Consider the following 20214-nt stretch of genomic DNA (forward strand, 5'->3'; position numbering starts at 1 on the left):
AGTGATTTCTCAAGGGTGTCATGACAATTCTTCATGTTCTTCTGGCAGGATGCGTTTAGAAACATGCTGCCTGCTTGTTTCCCTTGACAGCTTGGCAAACAAGGTCAGGAGGCCAGGGAAGGGCAAAGGTCGAGAAGCTCCAGAGAAGCCCATGTGTGTTCCTTGTGCAGCTTGGGGAGCATGGCAGCAACCCTTTGTCTCCCATCCATAGCAAGCTGCCTTCCACATGGCTGTTCTACCATCTCTTCCTGTGCACCAGGAGGTTTTCTCCCATACAGGGGCTGCTGGGTTCATCTGTCACAACCCATGTCCTATCTGGGGACTCATCTATAGGGTCTGTCACACAGGATTCAAGATGGAAGACACTTCCCAGGTCACTGCTGTAACTGAACAAGCACTCAATGTCTGTCCTCAGTACATGGTATAGTGTAGTTAAAGACAGATATTTTGACTTACACAGAAGACAGGTTCTTGGACCAGATGGCCTGAGTTCAAATCCCAGCTCTAGCACATATTATCTGTGAATTCTTTGTGAGTTTCTAGACCTCTGAATGCTTCAATTGACTCAGCTATCACATGAGTCTAAGAATAGTACTACCCCTCAGGATAGAGATAAATGACATAGGACAGAATTGGTGTCAGCAGGCATCACTAGTGATCACCACTGTCCACACCTACTGTGACTGGTGGCATTTGTACCCTGGGAGGCACCTTTATGAATTTCCACAAGGAATGCGATATCTTCACATTCAAGAGTAGTCATGAGTTGTTACCTGTCATTTCTCACCCAGAGGACATTTTTGAGAATGGGAAGAAGGTAGAATTCTGTAAAAGTCCACTCCATAGACATGCAGCAGCACACACAACTTAGAAAATACTAGTGATCTCAGCTTTAGAGGCACATGGCAATGCCCTGGAAAGGTGGCTCTCAACCAGTTCAGTCATGAGCCCTTGGGGAGAAGCCTCATTCGAGAACCCTTGTCATGTGATTGTTGCCTTGAAGAAATAAGGAGTATTTGTTCATAAATTATCTTAGCTTCCATGCTTCGAATAAGAGAAAGTTGACTTGAAGTCGATCAGAGGAATTTAAGTTAGCTAGGTAAACAGACCAGTAAACATGGAACTAACCAAACCAACCAGACAAACAAGGCAACTGTGCCTTCAGGATTTGGAAAACAGACTCGGTTAGACAAGCACAAAGTAGCTCTGAGCAAGGCCTGAATGAACCCAAATACACAGGAGCCACTGAAAGCCAAATGCCAGAACCCGTCAGGCATGGTGTTCCACAGACCAAATCCAGGAGCTGTCACAGAGGTCAGAGGCCAGGAAGAGAGTTAAGGGGAGCAGTAACTGGATTTCCTCAAGCTACAGTTTTGAATATCATGTTCTCTCTTTTCACTAGAAATCATAGGAAAACAATGAAATTCCCAATGTAATATGTGAGGCTGGGCCATCTAGTTATGAAAAGTTCAAGGTGCAGGTTGGTCTGAGGAAGAGGGAGGGAAGGCAAGGCAATGAGCCATTCGATTGTAGCTGGATATGGTGGCACGAGCCTGTAATGTTTGAACTCAGGAGAGGAGGCAGGAAGTTTGGGAGTTCATGTCAGCTTGCTATATTAATAAGACCCTGTCTCAAAATAAACTAAAACTCAATAACAACAATGATAAAAGTATCTTGGGACAATGTCCTCATGCCAGCAAAAGTAGCAGTGATGAGTTTGGGTAAATGATATTTCAAAAGAGGAGAAACCTTTGCCTGTCTTGCTGACCAGGTGAGCAGAGGTAGTAACAGTGACATTTGGAGATCAGAGAGCCCTGGAGGACAGAGGTTGTCCCCACCACAGGCCGACTTGATGTTGTCTTAAAGGAAAGGCTAGGTTAGGATTGGACCGTTATGGGGAGGTACTAAGTATCACCAGAGGCAAAAGTAAAGCCCTCGAGTTGAGAGGAAGGTGCAACTATGCCTGGCTGGCTGGGAGTTGTTAGGATCAGGAGCAGATGGCAGGTTACCTGTTGGACTTAGGAGAGAAATTGTCCATGTAGATTAAAACAGTGTTTCCAGAAAAAGTTCACAGGAGTGCAGTGATTCCTGGAATGTGACAGTGTTTGTTCTAGAAAGCTGTTCTTCCTCCTGGGTCTCACAATTCAAGATTTTTTTTTTTTTGATCCAGTGGCAGCTTTGTTATCTTTAGATTCAAACTAATAATAAAATAGCAGAGACTCTACAAACTCCCCCCCCTTGCCCTTTTTGCTTGAGTGCTAGAAAGCTCAGAAACAAACTTCTACATCTCTGGTCTCTATTATTAATTATTCTTTATTTTAACTTCACATAATTAATCCTAATAGTGTATTATTTTGCCAACCAATTAAAGTATTTTTAAGAATTAATTTTTTTTTCTTAAGTGAGCCAAACCTCTCATATTCTGTCTTCCTTTTGTGTGATGGTTTCAGGCACATCTGGTGCTAGCTGACCAAGCAAATGCTTCTAGGTCAGTTCTCTTTTCTTTGTCTAAAACAAAAATATTCTACGCTACATGGACTCCAGCTGTATGGTGGCCAAAGAGTTTGAGATGCATTGAGTGACAGCGTCTCAGGAAACTTCCAGGGAGTTGAGAAGAAAGTGAATGAACCACGTGGTGCTTCCAAGCCTGTACCTTCTGCATAAGCCAGCTTCCTTCTAAGAGATGCACAAATGTTAGTGCAGACAGGCGAGTCTACTTTTTGAGTGATGGGGGAATGTGTTCACCTCAAGTATTACAGCTCAAACCAAGCATGGCCCAGAAACAAACGGACAAGTTGATGAGTGACATGTGTTTGATGTTCTCAGACAGATTCACCACACAGCTTGTGAAGGGCAGATAGTGTCTATAAAACAGAAGAAACAAACAGAGAAACCAAAGTGTAACAACAGCAGTGGTCAGGAATGGTCCTTTGAGGACCTTCACATAGGGATACAGGCTGGAGCATCTCCCAGGGCCTCCTGAATAAGAAACATGACTGCAAATTGCTTTTGTGAGGGTCTGGAAACCTAGCTTGGGTCTTGCCTGAAATTTTAATCCACTGGTCTAAGGTAAAGCTCAGAAATGTTCTACTTTAGAAGTTTCCTGATAATTCTATAATCTCTCAGGGCCTAGAGACAGTTGTACCAGCAGCAATGACCCCAGGTATCCCAACATTCAGCACACATTTTATATATTATATATATTTTATATAAATGTACATATATGTATTATTTAGTCTGCATGAATGTATATTATATTGTTGAATATATGGATCTATAATATATATTAATAAATATATTACACATATCCTACTAGATACCTAATTATTGGATGAACATAATATATTATGTACGTGTGTGTATATATTCGTATCTCCCAGTAAGTGACATTCATAGACACAGACATAGTCTGTATATACATATGTATGCACATGTATATGTATAGCTATATATGTATCTAATATATATACACATATACACACGTATATATATAAAACGTAAAAGTCTCTCATTGGTTGTTTCTCTGGAGGACACTAGTATAGTCCCCACCTCTTCCAGTGGCCTGTTTCATAATTATTCCTGATGATTTTTTTCTGTCTTTTATAAACTGGTCTGGTTATCCCAGGCCCTGTTGGCAGAGACAGGCATGCTACGCCCATATACAATGTGATTCCTGCTAAATGCCTCACCCACTGGGTAGGAAAACCACCTGTTTTAGATGGCATCAGGATTCGGTTACACTTCTTTCCTGGCATGGATCCCTCACTGGCTCGCCAGGCTCCAGTGCATGGCCAGGCTCCACAGGCTCAGCAGTCATGGGGTCTGTACCCACTTGGGACCAAGCTGTACTGCTGGTGCTCATCTCTTTTGAGATGAAAACCCGGATGGTGAGCCTTCAGTGTATTAGTTCACTCAGCTGGTGAGCTGCCACCTGCTAGGCTCTGATCCCCTGTGCTCAGCAGCCTACAAGGTAGCCAAAGGGAGCTTCTTTGTCAAATGTATTCCTAAAAGAGACTGCAAGGAAGATCCTAGAAAGGAAAGAGCCTGAGGCAGCTTGGAAAAGATGGAGACACCCTTGCAGCTGCAGTGAAGCATGGCCTGGCTGATTCCCACAGGAGTTTTAAGAGGGAAGGGGGGGTCACTTAAGTTTTATGCTTTCTAATTTGATGATGCAGTGGAATTTGGGAAGGCACTGGCTCGTCGTCTTCACAGGTTGCTTTTCTCATTAAGGGCTACTCCTAGCTTCTCTGGGTTTTATTGGTCTGAAATCATGAATGGGATCCCACTGTGGACCTTCGGTTCTGAGTCAGGATTTAAGTTTGTGACTCTGGTAGGACTGGGCTAGGTCTGCTAAGTAGTGTTAAATTCGGGAATTTTTTGGACAGATGGGGTGGAGGAAGTAGGGGTGGTGTGTGTGTGTGTGTGTGTGTGTGTGTGTGTGTGTGTGTGTGTGTGTCTGCATATGTGTGTGTGTATTGATTACTACCATTATCAGATGAAGGTCAGGTTTGTTATCTGAGGCCATCTGTATTGCCTCCCGGGTAGATCAAAACTGTCCCGGCTTTATCAATTAAATCCTGGAAATGGTTGTTTCTCTGGGGCAGGCGCCCAAGTAAAATTCTGAGCTAAGTATTCCAGTTGATCCCAAAATGTATCCTCTTCCTGCCCTCTAATTCTCACCTGACACAGTGCTAAGGAGTTAGGCATTTATCAGGGCATTTGCAAGCGAAGGGCCATTATACAGTCACAGATTTCTAGAACTCTTTATAGTTCTTAGAGTGTTTGTATAGTTCCTCCCTGAGGGAACACAGAATAATTGAGGTTGGAAACAGCTTAACCCCAAGTAGTAAAAATCACTGACATGGGAAATGAGGAGGGAAAAGGGTTACCCTTAGTGGGCAAGGGGCCCCGTGCTTCTAGTGGGCTCTGTGTGTTCAGTTGGCAAAAGTACTGTTTTCAGCCTAGGGGAACCTGACCTGTGAATGCACGTGATTTTTACATGTTACTTTCAGCCTTTCAGAAGGCTGAGTAATTACAGCTGCTCACTAGAAGAAACTCTTTAAAAGGTAAAATAACATAGTCCCTCACACAGATTTTCATCCTCACACAGATGCGCGCACACACACACACACACACACACACACACACACACACACACACACGAGAGAGAGAGAGAGAGAGAGAGAGAGAGAGAGAGAGAGAGAGAGAGAGAGAGAGAGAGAGAGAGCATGCATACACATACACCTCACACTCCCTTATCCAGGCATGCAGCTCTCCTCTCATCAATTCCTGGGTGCCGCATAGCAACCCCAAGAAGTATGGAAAATGTAGTCTCTGGCTTTCTCTTTTCCATGGTGCTCTTGGTGTTCTGTAAACAACAGAAGTGTTTCTGTAGGTGGGCATGCATTGCACAGTCCACCCTTGGACTATAATCTAGGAATGTGCTAGGGCAAGGAAATACTTGCTTGAAGGAATGCCTGGAAACTCAACATGGCATGAGCTAGCTCCCTAGTCCTGTAAGCCTCCCATCTGGCTCATTTTCACAAACTGTACCTGAGTGGGTGGGGCTGTATTTATATTCATTTTCCATTTCTAGCTGTCCAGTGTCTAGTCTGAACGTGCTGGGGACTTCTCTGGGTGAGCGTGTCTGTATGCGTATTTCACATTCCCTGTTCCAGAATCTGCAGGTCCCTGGAGTTAGCGCGTTTACCACCGCAACTGCCTCCTTCGTCTTTGAAGCACGTTTCCATTCCACAGGTCCAGTGTATGGGCAGTGTGGCAGCAGGATGCTTTTGTTTAAAAAACAACAAGCAAACAAAAAACAAGAGTCCACGCAGCCCAGCCTAGCACTTTCTATCCAGCTGAACTCCACACTGTCGCTGGCTGTTGAGACGTGAAACTCACAGGATCATTTTTTAGAATTTGCTGCCCCAGCAGGTACCATTCTAGAGCGGGTCTTTTTTGTTTTGTTTTGTTTTTGTTCGGGGTGGGAGGGTGGGTTTTTTTTCCCCCCTGCCGTTTAAAATGTCGAAATCCTCCCGCTCGGCTAAATCCTTCCTTACTACCGCAGCTTCTAAGCTGCCGTCCTCTAAGAAGGATGACTTAAGCAGCAAGCTGAAGAAAAGCAGCCTAGGTGAGAAGCCGGAGAGAAGGGGAAGCGAAGGAAACTTGGGGAAGCAGCAGCAGCAGCAGGTGCAGGCAGCGGCAACCCCAGCTCAGCGGAAGGCAGCGGCTCCCAAAGGTAAGGCTGCAGTCAGCGGGTGTCCGCTACTGTGCCTAGAAACTTCCTGCTTACTGACCCTGACAGGTAACTGATAGAGATACGGCATGGACGCAGCTCCGGTGCTTAGCTGTGTTCGTGAGCATGCACCCTTTCCTAGTACACTGTAAAATAACCAATCATTAGACCAGTGGAAGTGGCAGTGCTTTAATTAATTAAAGAATGATGTGAGAAAAGCTGCGGGGCGCGGGGTGGGGGTGGGGGGCATTGTCGTTTCTCTATCAGATGAGAGCTTATTTTTGCATTCTGTACTCTTGAATAATCTGATCATATCTGCATAAAATTTCTTACTGTTGGTTTATCCACATGGAAAGAAATAGGAAAGTTCTCCTAAAGCCATGTCATTAATTAGCAGAGGAAATTTTGCGTGTTTAATTATTGGCAGTCTCTGCTTAAAACGATGCTTCTCAGAAATGCTAATCTAACAATGAATTTCTTTGCCAAGTGAGGCAAAACTTCCTGCTAATCTTGTTACCTGGATGAGCCCTCTCCAGTCTCTGTTAGAATGTGTCCCTCAGCAAGAAGACTGTTGAATATTTGACCTGGAATTGAAAAACACTGAACTACTGAGAACTTTTATTTTAGTGTTGATAATCACAGAGGGCAATTAAATTGTATTTTAAAAATCTAATACCAATTTCTCCCACTTTACCAAGAATTGTACATTAAATTTCTAAGAAGTATTTTATAGTGCTTATTTTAATATGTTTGAGCTCTTGTTTAACAATATAATAACTTCATCCTGGAAGAAGTTTATATTTTATATAAAAGAACAAATTCATTTTATAATTTCAATCCTGGCCTCTCCTGTTTAAAAACTATTGGAAATAGAATAATACATTCTTGCGCTGTACGCTATTTCAAAGATGCAAATATCATTCTGGGAATAAATTTGTTTTTCCTTACCTTTGCTGCTGTTTTGTCCATTTGTATATAAAAATTGGAACAAAAAGACTTTGTGGAAAGTCGTCCATCAAATGAACACAGAAAAACTTGAGAAGTATTGATAGAAGTTGTTGAAGAGACTGACTCATGGCTGTCTTAAAAAGGAAACTTTGCTGTGATGATATCCATAGGTACTCAATGAACAAGGATGTCAGCCTTCCTCACCTATGGAATCCTCACCTATGGAATGCTCACACATTCACAGTGCAGGCAGCTGTGTCCACTCTACACAGGCAGGGAGACCCTCACACAGAGTCTAAGCCAGGTGCTGGCTCCAGTCATTGAGCATGCTGAGCCTCTGCTGCCCAAATTGAGGGTGTACCTGAACAGACTTTATGGGCAAAAATAATGTTTGATAGCGGCTGTTTGGGGGGCTTTAACAAAATCCATTAAAACCAAGAATCTTTATCATAGTACAAGACCAATGTAGATAATGACATTTTTGCCAAATAAATAAACTAGAGGAAAAGTATAGATTAATAAAGTTATATTTCTTTTGTACCTCTCTGGGAGGAAAAGGAAAGCTAACACTTAAGAATTTTGAAGTTAGCCATGCATAGTGGCACACCTTTAATCCCAGCACTCAGGAGGCAGAGGAGGCAGGTGGATCTCCGTGAGTTTGAGGCCAGACTGTTCTACAAAGTGAGTTCCAGCACAGCCAGGACTGTTACAAAGAGAAACCCTGTCTCAAAAAAAAAAAAAAAAAAAAAAAACCAGAGAGAGAGAGAGAGAGAGAGAGTGTGTTTTGAAGTTGACAGCAAGATAGAAAGACATTGTTAGAATGTACATTTTTCTTTACTTTTAATCAGAATTCTTTTCAAATCAATCCCTTTATCCTAGTTAATGTTATTCATTGTTGCAATGAAACACCATGACCAAAAGCAAGTTGAAGAGGAAAGGGTTTATTTGGTTTATACTTTTTTGTGGTAGTCCATCACTGAAGGAAGCCAAAGCAAGAACCTGGAGGCAGGAGCTGATGCAGATGCCATGAAGGGGCGCTGCTTACTGGCTTGCTCTCCATGGCTTGTTCAGCCTGCTTTCCTATAGAACCCAGGACCACTAGTGCAACTCCACCTACAAAGAGTGGGCCCTCCCCTATCAATCACTAATTAAGAAATTATCCTACAGGCTTGCCTATAACCCAATCTTATGGAAGCATTTTCTCAATTGAGATTCCCTCTTCTCCAATGACTATACCTTGCATCATGTTGACATAAAATTAGCCAGCACACCTTCATATCATATAGTATCCATAGGAACTTCTAGTTGTTGGAGAGGTAAAGAAAGTCTGTATTGTAGCAGAACTATGGTGTTTTCATTGAAGTGTGTGTCATGTGATTAAGAAATCCAAGGCAAAGGGGAGGTGGGGGGGGGTACTATAGGAGAGATGTAAATAAATAAATAAATAAATAAATAAATAAATAAATAAATAAAAGCAGAAGAGATCCCAGGCCAGGGAAATGGCTCATGGGAAGGGTGCTTCCCACCAAGCCTGGTGTCTTCAGTTCTGCCGCTACCCCTGCCAGGGACCCACATAGTAGAAAGAGAAAACTACCTCACACTAATTTTCCTCTGACCTCCATACTTCTTCCATGATACACAACACACACACACACACACACACACACACACACACACACACACACACACATACCATAGATTGATGGATTTGAGGATGGATAGCTAGCTAGCTAGACAGACAGACAGACAGACAGACAGACAGACAGACAGACAGACAGATAGATAGATAGATAGATAGATAGATAGATAGATAGATAGATAGATAGGTGTACGACAGGAAACGAAATCCTGGGGCTGGAAGCACAGCTCAGTGATAAAGCATTGGCCTGGGATGTGAGGCCCTGGATAAAATCTCTAGCACTATGGGAAAAGAAAAAAAGCCCAGGCCACACATAGTGGTACATGCTTTTAATTCCAGCACTTGGGAGACAGAAGGATTGTTGAAATTTTGAAGCAGGCTAGGAAGACCCTGTCACAAAGAAGTGAACAGCAATCCCAGTGATGTCAGACATACCATTGGGATTGAGTTTGAGTTGAGCTATGGCCTTGTCCTCACAGAGAACTTGGTTTTACACTTTAGAAAGTTAATTGTGCCATGAGTGTGCCTTGGTCTTTGTCACTCGTCTGCTTTCTTGTTACCCAAGTGCATTCTTTATTTTGTTTAAAGTCTGTGTCTCATTTAGTATGTTTCACAGATTACAGCAGGACCTCACCTTCATCTGCTTCCAAGGTCCCCTCCCCTCTAGTTTAATGTTATAATCTGTGCTTTTATTTCACATTAAAATGTGGATGTCAGCCGGGAGGTGGTGGCGCATGCCTTTAATCCCAGCACTCGGGAGGCAGAGGCAGGTGGATCTCTGTGAGTTCGAGGCCAGCCTGGGCTACCAAGTGAGTCCCAGGAAAGGCACAAAGCTACACAGAGAAACCCTGTCTCGAAAAACCAAAAAAAAAAAATGTGGATGTCATGTGTTGTTATCATAACTAGGTCTTCCATAGTTTATCTGTCAACCAGTTCTAAACATTAGAAATGAATGAAGTACATAACTAAGATGACCTCATAAATATTTTCATGGCAAATGCAAGACACCTGATATTGTCATTGCCTCTGGTGGTTTTAAAATCTTAGTCGTCTTCTCTGTGGGGCATTTCCAATTTCTCCAAGGAAAGAAACACATTTCTGTCCCCAATGTGTTTCTCAGTTTCCTTCAGCCATTTTGCCTGCTTTTTTCTGCCCAGTTTCTAGAACATTGAACAGGTATCTCTTTGCTCCATTTTGCTGAATCACAATCCCCAGAAACAAGAGAAAAGCCAAATGGGAAGAAAATGTTCTGTGTGTTTGCATGTCCCAAATATCTTTATTCTTTTTAATGTCCCCATGATATTTTGAGTGGGTATGGATTTCTAGATTCCATCAATAGCCCTGCATCACTCACATATTCATAGTTTTCTTTGTAGGTAATGTTTTCACTCTTTCCTTCAAAGCTTTTGGGATCTCCTCTTTATCCTTGATGTTTCAGAACTTCGCTGAAGTATTTTAAGGCATCAGGGTTTTTTTGTTTTGTTTTGTTTTGTTTTGTTTTGTTTTGTTTTGTTTTGTTTTTGTCCACTTTGACTGGATCTTTAACGGGTTCTTTCAAGTTCCAGAGTGCCCTCAGCCCAGATTAGCCTGAAAATCTTAGATGATTTATCTGTTTCTTTGTTCTTTTTCTCTCTGTGAACCTCTAGGAGTCAGTTGCTGTTCTATGATATCTTTACTTACATTTTTAATTCATATTTTATCTTTTGGATCTTCTTGATTTTGTTTTCCAACTCCTCTACTACATAATTATGCTGTGAATTCCTCAAGAGTTTTTGTCACTCTAATTTTGAGACCACAATACATGGTTATTTTATGTGTATAAGCAGTGTGCCTGTGAGGTATTCACTTAACATAGCTATCATTGCCTATTCTACTTTGAGGGTACTATGAAATAATTAACCTCATCACTGGGATGCTGCTATGCTTTTCATTCCTAATCAGTGATCCAAGATGATCCCTGGAAAAAAAGAGCCTGGCCACTAGTGATCCTTAGGACCATAGCATTCATAAGTTTCTCCCAAAGAAGAACTTCCACCATGATGAAAAGCCACCAAATGGAAGATGAGTGTTGGTGTTCCCTGATATAGGCTAGGTTTTTTCAGTTCAGGATATGAGTCAGTGTCTGACACTGTGGAGTCTCTTCTTGAGCTGTGTTCCCTTCTTCTGCTCAGATATATTCCCCTAGATAGCACCATTCTGGCTTCATTAATTAATTGATTCATATTTATTCATATGGTTCTCAAATTGAGCCCAAGGCCAGATAATGCTAAGTAAGTACTCTATCACTGAGCTGCACTTCAGCCTTGATTTATTATTTTATTATAATTATCATTTATTAGTGTATATGTAGGCAGCATGATGTGGGAGAGCATATATGCCACAGCACATGTGTGGAGGTCAGAGGACAACATTGTGGAGTCAGTTCTCCCATTAACCTTTACATGGGTTCCAAGGATCAAACTCATTGTCACCAGATTCCTGCAGCAAGCACTTTAGCCACAGAGCCATTTCATTAGGCCCAGCTCTTGACTTTTACATTTGTTTGTCCTTCAGCTATTCAAAATAAAGAAAATCATTCTTAAAAATAAACCTGGATACCAACAAGGCTGGTTGGAAGAAATAGCTTCCCTCCTCTCGTGCATTTGCTGTGATGAAAAAGATGGTCATGGTGACATCTAATCTCTTGAGTTCTACAGTGTGGCTGGCACAACTGTAAGCAGCCTCAGGAGTCTATTACTGCACTTACTTTGCAGGCTGGGAAATTGAAACAGAAAGTTTGAGATAGTTTCCCAAAACTAGTAACCAGGAAGTCATAGAGCCAGAATTATAATTTCATGTTTTTTTTAAAAAAAAATTAAAATGTAATTACATTATTTTCCTCTCCCTCTTCTCCCTCCAACTCTTCACACGTATCCTCCCTCATTCTCCCTCAAATTCATAGCCTCCTATTCTTCAGCTGTTGTTGTTACATCTATATCTATATATGCCAAAATATACAAATACAACATGCTGAGTTCATTTACTTGTCTGTATAGGATTTCAGGGCAATCCACTTGGTATTGGATAACCAATTGGGGGATCATCCCTGTGGACGACAAATTCTTCCTCTCTCACCAGTCATTAGTTGTCTACAGTTCTTTCTTTAGGGGTGGGGCCCCATAGATTTCTCCTTTGTCCAATAGCATGTCCATTGGTGCTGTCTTTGTTCAGGTCTTGTTTAGGCAGCTGTATTGTTGATGTCTTATGAGTGTAACTCCCCTGTCATTTCTAGGATGAAAGGACACAATTTCCCAGCAGACTTCCTAGACCTCTGCCTCTTACAATGTTTCTACCTCCCTCATCTGAACTGTTCCCTGAGCCTTAGGAGTGAAGGTTGTGCTGTGGATGGATTATGGGGCCTGGTGACAACCAGTTGTTCTCTGTATTGTGATCTGTGTGGCGTTTGGTAATGGTCTCTGTCTACTGTAAAGAGAAACTTCTTTGATGGAAGGTGAGAGCTGTAATATTTGTAGACATAAGGATATGTACTTAAAATGCAGTTAGGAACTAATTCCATAAGTTTTATCTCCTGATCCTTTACAGATGACCTCCACTTAAATCACCTTTCTATACAGAGCAAGCGTCTGCTCATTGAAGAAATGAATAAAGCTAGCCAAACTTAGTAACTGTTCAGTCTGGTCCCTGGAAAAGAAAAACCTCTAGTGACATTCTACAACTCAACACAAGCTCTTCTGAGGCAGATATGGAGGTGCACTCCCATAAGGCATCTATGCCAGAGGCTAAGGAAGGAGAATTGCACTCAGGGGCAGCCTGGGTGACAGAAAACTAGACAAGAAAGGAGATGGGCCTCTGGGTCGAGCCATTTTTATTTCTTATCTAGCATGTATCTTTCTTAGACAAAACCAAGAAATGGGAAAGGAAGCAAACAAGTTTCAGAGTGACTAATTGTGTCATAATCTGTGAATGTTATCCTAACATGGAAAATGCTGCATGGCCACCACTAACTATCCTAATGCCTACATTCATGCTCACAGAGGAACACACAAACTCTCTCTCTCTCTCCCTCTCTCCCTCTCTCCCTCTCTCCCTCTCTCCCTCTCTCCCTCTCTCTCCCTCTCTCTCTCTCTCTCTCTCTCTCTCTCTCTCTCTCTCTCTCTCTCTCTCTCTCTCTCTCTCTCCATACAAGTCAAAAAACTCTTTTCCCATTACACATGACCTAATGGGCCAAATACAAGCCTGTAGGCCCCAAATCACTCAACTCTAATTCTGTCCTGACACAAGCCTCCCTCTGTGGCCTTGAGCAAGGCAATTATCCTTTCTGACTGAGTTTTGCCGTCCATTAAAGAATAATAATATGTGGTTTCTGGGAAGAGGATTGGTGTGGATTAATGACTTGGTTAATGTGTGTCTGGTGTTTTCAAGAGTCCGTGCCCCACATAAGTAATCGAAGTCAAGTACAATGAAGTCTCTGTTTATCTCCAAATGCAGAAGAAGGTAAAGGCTTACGCTCTCACAGTATTATACATGTACCTATGCCAGAAAAACTCCATTATAATCCCCAGGTCACATGCCCTATACTGTTATTTATGACCAAGAGGTAACCTCACTTTCCTTTGTTTACCAGAGGACCTACTGATTTTAATTGCCTATGGAAGCCTGGAGCCTAATGTTGCCCACTTCTAACAGTCAAAAATATTAGTAACCATAGCACAAAATTTTTTTCATTTTCTCTAGCAGGGTATGAATTCATTCTGAATTCTACTACTGGTTGTGATGATGTTAGACCCTGGCACAGTGGAATAGTGGGGACCACAGTCCTTGCTTCAGGGAGGCAGACCCTCGGATGGATGTACTGGTTGTACTGTGTTTTCTAATAACATGTTAATAATAATAGGAAGCAATTGTCCACTGGTAGGACCTGTACTTTGTCTAGTATTGTCTAGAAGTGACACATTTGTACTACATTTATACTCAGCATGTCCATTTCTTTCTCTGATTGCCTTTGGGATCAATTTCACCCAATATTTGAGAAGAGCTGATATCAAGAGGACTGTTTTTAATTCAACAAAGCAATGGCAACTCACGTTCCAACCCTCTCATTCATAGTTTTGGCTCATCACCAATGCCAGTGAGTTCAGATTCCTCCATCAAGCATCTGTGCAGGCCAATAAACTTCTCTTCATCCTATTAAAATGTGCATGACTTCCTCTGCATGGTTATTTTACAAAAGAAAATTCAACCTTTTGAATGCTTCTTTCCAGTTACTTCAAGCCAACTTTTCTCTAACTAAATATAGCAAGAGATATGACTGTGAACATTTAAAATAACTCTTACATCTGGAGTTCTCTTTATTTTCCTCAACCAACCATACATATGCTTCTAGGATCTGTGAAAAGCAAGAGTGGGTTTGTACTGATATATATATATATATATATATATATATATATATATATATATATATTATTTGCCTCTTGATTTTGTTAGCATTCACTGAAGGAGTTTGAAATCATGTCTTAAAGTTAATCTGGGATTGTCTTTGTTTAATGTAGACTAGTCTACGTAGTGTATAGAGATCAATAGCTCACAGGTATAATACCTTCACAATGAAAGAATTAATCTCTCCCTTTAGAAATAATACAGAAAAGGCTAGAGTTAGTTCTTTTTGTCTAAGTCGGTGCTTCATCTGCCCATACAACCTAAGTGAGAAAGACAAAAGCCCCTAGATGCCTCCAGGTTGCCTCGCAAATCTTCCCTTTCCCAGCTGATCATGGATATACACTGTCTCTTGTGCTGTGTGACCAACTAGCTCTCTGTTTTTACTTGCTTATCTCAAGTCTAGAAAAGTTGGCATTGATCAAGCCATGACTGCGCTGATCCTTGCCCTATTTGTGCTAAAAAAATTACAGCCAGTGTCTCCTATTGTGTTTATAAACAAAGCTTTGCTCTTGGTTACTCCCAGGGGACTAAATAAATATGTTTCTCTCTTCAAAAAACTAAAAAGGAAATATGACTTTCTGTTTCTGTTTTAATTAGAGTTTTGAACAAAAGCAACAAACTAAAAACTTTAAAAGACACTCTTTTCTAAAATCTGTAGTATTCAGGGCTGGAAAGATGGCTCAGCAGTTAAAACTATGGTCTGTTCCTCCAGAGGATCTGGGTTCAGTTCCCAATAGGACGCAAACCATCTGTAGCTCCAGTTCCAAGGGATCTGACACCTTTTTCTGGCCTCCTCAAGCACCAGGCACACAAATGGTTCATATACACACATGCAGTCAAAACACCCATACACATAAAATAAATTACCTTTTTTTAACTTAAAGTTTGTATTATTCACTAACCCCAAAACATGGGTTAGTGGTCCGGTGATTTTGTTCCTCTGTAAGACCTTTAAGAGATTGTATAAAAACACAGATTTCTTTCCCAATTCTAATCAAATATTTTACTACCTAAGCTACATTTTCGTCTTGATTCCTTGTACTGTTCTAATTCTGCATTAAGTTACATATTAATATGAATTAATATATATTAATTCAACCTTAAGTTTTCAATTCTAATGAGCCACTTTACCTTCAAAATACTTTTATTTTATGAGATTCATTTATGCAACCACAGTGTGGTCACCTGAAAAATAACCAAAATTAATATAGATGAAAGGACAGAAAAGATATTGTCACTTTGTTTGGGAATATATTTATAACGATTCTTCTAAGCGAAGAAATCATATCCTTCTACGTTTTTTAAAACACTTTTATCTAACTTGGTGACTTGGGAGCAGATGATTGTGCCTCCGCCTGTCTGTCTGCCTATCAGACCCTCCTTTCTGTAACTGCATAAGACCAGTCTTAGCTCATTGCCAGGGGTGGGCTCAGGAAGTAACTGGGAATGCAGAAGGATGGGGAAGGCAACAGCCTTCTTCTTAATGATGCTGATCCGCCAGGTTAACTATCAGGTTTCCTGAGTTAATAATTGCCAGTCTTCAGTTTGGCCAGAAGTTCACCTGTGTGATTTTCTTACCCTTTTTTAATGAGAAGGCAACAGAAACTTCACCTGAGTTCAGGTTGTTTTGTTTATCATGTTTCCAAAATGTAAAATTATATTAGCAAAGTGAATTATAGGGAGCTATAAGTGAATTAGGATTCTCTTCTTATATAGAAGAATTTTGGTTAGATGTATCTGTTAGGAATATATATTTTTGCATTTTATATTTATTGATAATTCATATTATAAACATAGTAAACAAGTTAGATTTCAAAGGAAGTTAATTACTGAGATATTCACATTACAAAGATGCTTGTAACTGACTTATAGCTTATATGCATTATGAAGATGTAATATCTAGGTATATGGTATTTGACATAACCATTGTGTAGAAATATGCTTAAAATTTTCCATTTTAATATATGCTAGACATGCATTTGCTAGATATTTCTCAAGCTGATTTTAAAATATTTAGTACTAGGGTTTTTTTTTTAAAGATATAATCCCTGTAAGGTCTTTACCCATCCAAGAACCAAACCATAATGGAACATCTACCTTATATCTGGTATTGTGTTGAATTCTGGAAGTTTAAAGCATAAACATTGTTTTCGCTCTGGGGAATTGAATTCGATCCTTTTCGCCTTGCTGGGCCAGCATATCTGACAAAAGCTATACAAGGAAGTTTGTTTGTGTTGTGGTTTGATGATCTGCGTGGACCGCTCTCAGCTGCGGTGGTGGGATTGCCTATCTGCATACATTACATGGACACACCTCCTAAGAGGCCCCACCACTTTTCCACACAGAGTTACCATGACCCTGTACATGAGCCTGTGGGGACATTTCACCGTCAAACCCAACAATGCCTGAATTATCTGTGTTATACAGATATTGAAATAAAACCTTGCAATAGATTTATGTACAAAATAATGAATGTATGAAAGAAGCAGATCAGGCCATTTGCCCCGGGGAACAAGAATCTGCCGGGTTGGAGGAGAATGGACGCATCATCAAAGACCATGCTGCATTTAGGACATGGCAAAGCAGACTAGGGTGGCAGAAGCCAGAGGGAAAGAAATGGTTTGAGGAACAGTGGAGGGGAGGACAGGTTTTTCTGAAATGATTTCAAGAGAAAACTATGCATAAGCTCCTTGTTGCATCGGTATTTACTGGCTCGCTTCTGTGGACCACGTACGCTTCCCGGCTTTAAGATGCAGGCCGTGGTAAACGGGGGCTGAGGACTCACGGGGCATAGCCAGCGGGAGAGTTCCTTGTCTCACTGCCGTGTCCAAATGCCTGAGACCAAATGGGATATAGTCCATTGTGGCTGGACAGTCATGTGAACTGGAGGGTAAAGGAGCTGTCACATTAACGTCTGCAGTCAGGAATCAGAGAGAGATGAATGCTGGCGCTCAGCTCACTTTCCCCTTTTTATTCAGTTAAGGGCCAGTCCCTCGGATGATTCTGCCCATATTCAAGATGAGTCTTTACTCCTCAGTTACATTTTTTTTCTGGACACAGCCTCATAGACACACCCAGAGGTGTGTTTCCATGGTAATTCTGAATCCAGTCAAGTTGATCATGAAAATTAACTACCACCACCATGCTCAATGACAAAAACTAAATGAGGAAAAATGATAAAGGAACTGAGAAAGTAAAAAAAAAAACAACTTGTTTGTAAAATTCATGTTGTGTGGCTCGTAAGGATTCACAGGGAGTGTCAGATATGAAGTGAAATCCAGAGATCATAGCAGGGTTTGTAGTGAGAAATACATGGATTGTCATTAAAATTACAAGGTTGGATGGACGCCCAGAGGGATAGAAAATATAAAAAAACAGAGTATGGTCCCTGGCTGAGGTGATTAAGTGACCTAAGACTCTGGGGTATCGCCATATACAAGGGTCAAAGCAGAGATGAAACTTAAATACTAAGCCTCATGTACACCAACCTGAGAATTTTCATTTAAAACTAAGGCCAGGTATTCTAAGCATTCCATCACAAATAGATGCATCCAGGCCCCTCGGTTGTTGCAAACAAATACTCCACAGAAGGATTTTTTTCTTTGAAAAATATTCAAATTATGTGTATGTTATATGTTTCTGTGTCTGCCACCTGCATGTGGTGCCCATGGAAGCCCAAAGAGGGAGTCAGATAACCTGAAACTGGCGTTACAGGTGGCTGTGACCTGTTCCACATGGGTGCTGGGAATGAAACTTGAATCCTCTGGAAGAACAGTACTCGCTCTTAACTGCTAAGCCACCTCTCTAGCCCCACAGTATTTTTTTTTTTTTAATTTTAGGTGGTGTAAGTCTTGCTATCTGGCCTATATAGTTGATGTTTTGTTTAATTTAATTTGAAATTATTTTTAACTGAATTACCATCACAATTAAAACATCTCCCACCATTTTCAAAATATGGCTTCAAATATCAACAACAAAAACCCTCATCATTTATTGCTAGAGGTACCCTTTCTACTCACAGAGACCCAGCAAAGGGGAGATATTAAGAAACATTCGCCGCCCTTCTAATCTCCTTTGTGATTTCATAATTGCACCATATAATTGTTTTATATCATTTGTTAGTGTTTATTTACCTTCATCTGTTCCTAAAAGTCATTTTCTGATTTTGATTTTGAACTTGTTTTTAAGGTGAGGACTGATTTGCTACTTCAATTTTGAGCACAATACAATGCCATCTTTTTTTATGATGAGACCTCTATTTACATTGTAGTGATTTGTGAAGAGGCATCTTGAATATTTAAAGATGCTACACTAGGAAAATCTCTGTTCTATTTATGCCCTACTTAGTAAAGTTATTTTGCAAAGGTTTTTGAATAGCTATAACCAGAAGAATTATCAACAAATCATAATGGAAATTGTACATAATAGAGAATGCCTTCCCAGAGGACCAAAGCTAAAAACACTGAATTTCTTAAAAATACCACAAATACTTTTTGTAATGCCTGGTTGTTCTGGCAGGAAAGAGACAAATTCCTCTGAGGCAGACACAAGAAAGCTTCAATGTGGGGAAATTAAACAAAACCCAGAACTGTTACTGGCATCTTGGTAGTGGTCTCTGTCAAGCCTTGTGGCCTGGGAAATTTTAATAGGTACATTTGGAGGGTAAGAACTACCTACTGAGGCATAGCAAGAGCCATGGCACAATCAGAGGGAGAATAAACAGCCTGCTGCAGAGGGAGACTTTGAAGAAAACCATTGATTTAGCCCCAGCTGTACATACAGAAGAGTGGAAGAAACGAATCTGTGGAGAATTGTCAGCCACCTGCCTTTACTCGCAGGGCATGATGGCTAATCTTCAACGTCAGGCTAATGACTTAGCATCCCATGGAAACATACCTCTGTGTATGTCTTTCGGGTGTTTCCAGAGAGGTTTAATTCAAGAGGGATGATCCACCCTGAATGTGGGTGACATTTATTCCAGGGCCTGTGGTCCCAAACTGAATAAAAAGAAGGCTGAGGCCAGAGAGATGGCTCAGGGGATGAAGTGGTTGTTGTTGATGTATATCAGAATTTCATGAAAAGACAGCCATGGTGGTGCATGCTTGTAATCCCAAGTCTAGGTGGCAGAGACAGACAGACGACAGCCTAGCCCAATTCACAAGCCCCATGTGCTACCGAGGGACCTAGCTCAAAACCTAAGGCTCCTAAAGAGTGACCCCTGAGTCTCACTCTGGCCTTCACAAGGACATGCACAAATGCACCTGCACACACATGTGGTGATGCACACAAATAAAACAAATAAAGACTGAAAAGAAGGCGGCAAACGAGCACCAGCCTTCGTCTCTCTCTGCTGCCTGACTGCAGTGTGCTGCCTGCTGCCCTGACTCCCCATCATGATGGGCTGAGCACACTAGAGGGCAAAATAAATGCTTCCCCCATTAAGTCGCACCTTACCAAGTATTTGTCACAATAATGAAGAAGTAGATAATGTGTACTGCCCCAGGGACTCAAACTGTATCGCTGAAAGGTGGATGGATAAAAACCAAAAGCCAAGTGCCCAAAATGCTGCCTAATCACTCCCACTTGGCAGTGTCCAAAACCACTTAGAAGCAGAAAATATAAATCATCTCTGAGAGAATTTACTTTAGGTGGCATCTAAGAATTCCCCCGTATGAGAGTCTGAAGACATGTACACAGTAAACATTTGGTAAGCACATAAGTAAATCAGTGACCATGTGCAGGGTCAGGAAAAGGAAAAAAAACACTGCTGCATCAGATCTGAATACATCATTGATATTGGAATATATGAAGTTTATACACTGAAGGGACAGATTCTAGCAACACTGACCTGTCATGTTTTGAATATATATTTCCTAATAATGAAAAACTATAATTAATAACTAAAAGCAGAAACTCAATAGATTTGTTAAGTGCCAGACCAAATATAGTAAGA

The 20214-nt window shown here is 41.1% G+C and overlaps 1 protein-coding gene across 14 annotated transcripts in view; it reads left to right on the forward strand.

Annotated features, from left to right (window-relative positions):
* The window catches only part of Kiaa1217 (KIAA1217 ortholog), an 807432-nt gene that overhangs the window by 329877 nt on the left and 457341 nt on the right, over positions 1–20214 (forward strand). For 4 of the 14 annotated variants that reach the window (XM_052729442.1, XM_052729443.1, XM_052729444.1 and 1 more), the window contains exon 1: positions 6005–6241. The exons of 4 other annotated variants lie outside the window; for them this stretch is intronic. In XM_052729442.1, the coding sequence (XP_052585402.1) occupies positions 6025–6241 (217 nt within the window). In that variant the 5' untranslated portion in view covers positions 6005–6024. Of the gene's footprint in view, positions 1–6004; positions 6242–20214 lie in introns of those variants that run through there. 6 more of the 14 variants (XM_052729454.1, XM_052729455.1, XM_052729461.1 and 3 more) reach the window with 3 other exon arrangements.

This window comes from Peromyscus californicus, unplaced genomic scaffold (genome assembly GCF_007827085.1).
Source record: "Peromyscus californicus insignis strain IS unplaced genomic scaffold, ASM782708v3 Scaffold_8__1_contigs__length_139910024, whole genome shotgun sequence".
Classification (NCBI taxonomy): domain Eukaryota; kingdom Metazoa; phylum Chordata; class Mammalia; order Rodentia; family Cricetidae; genus Peromyscus; species Peromyscus californicus.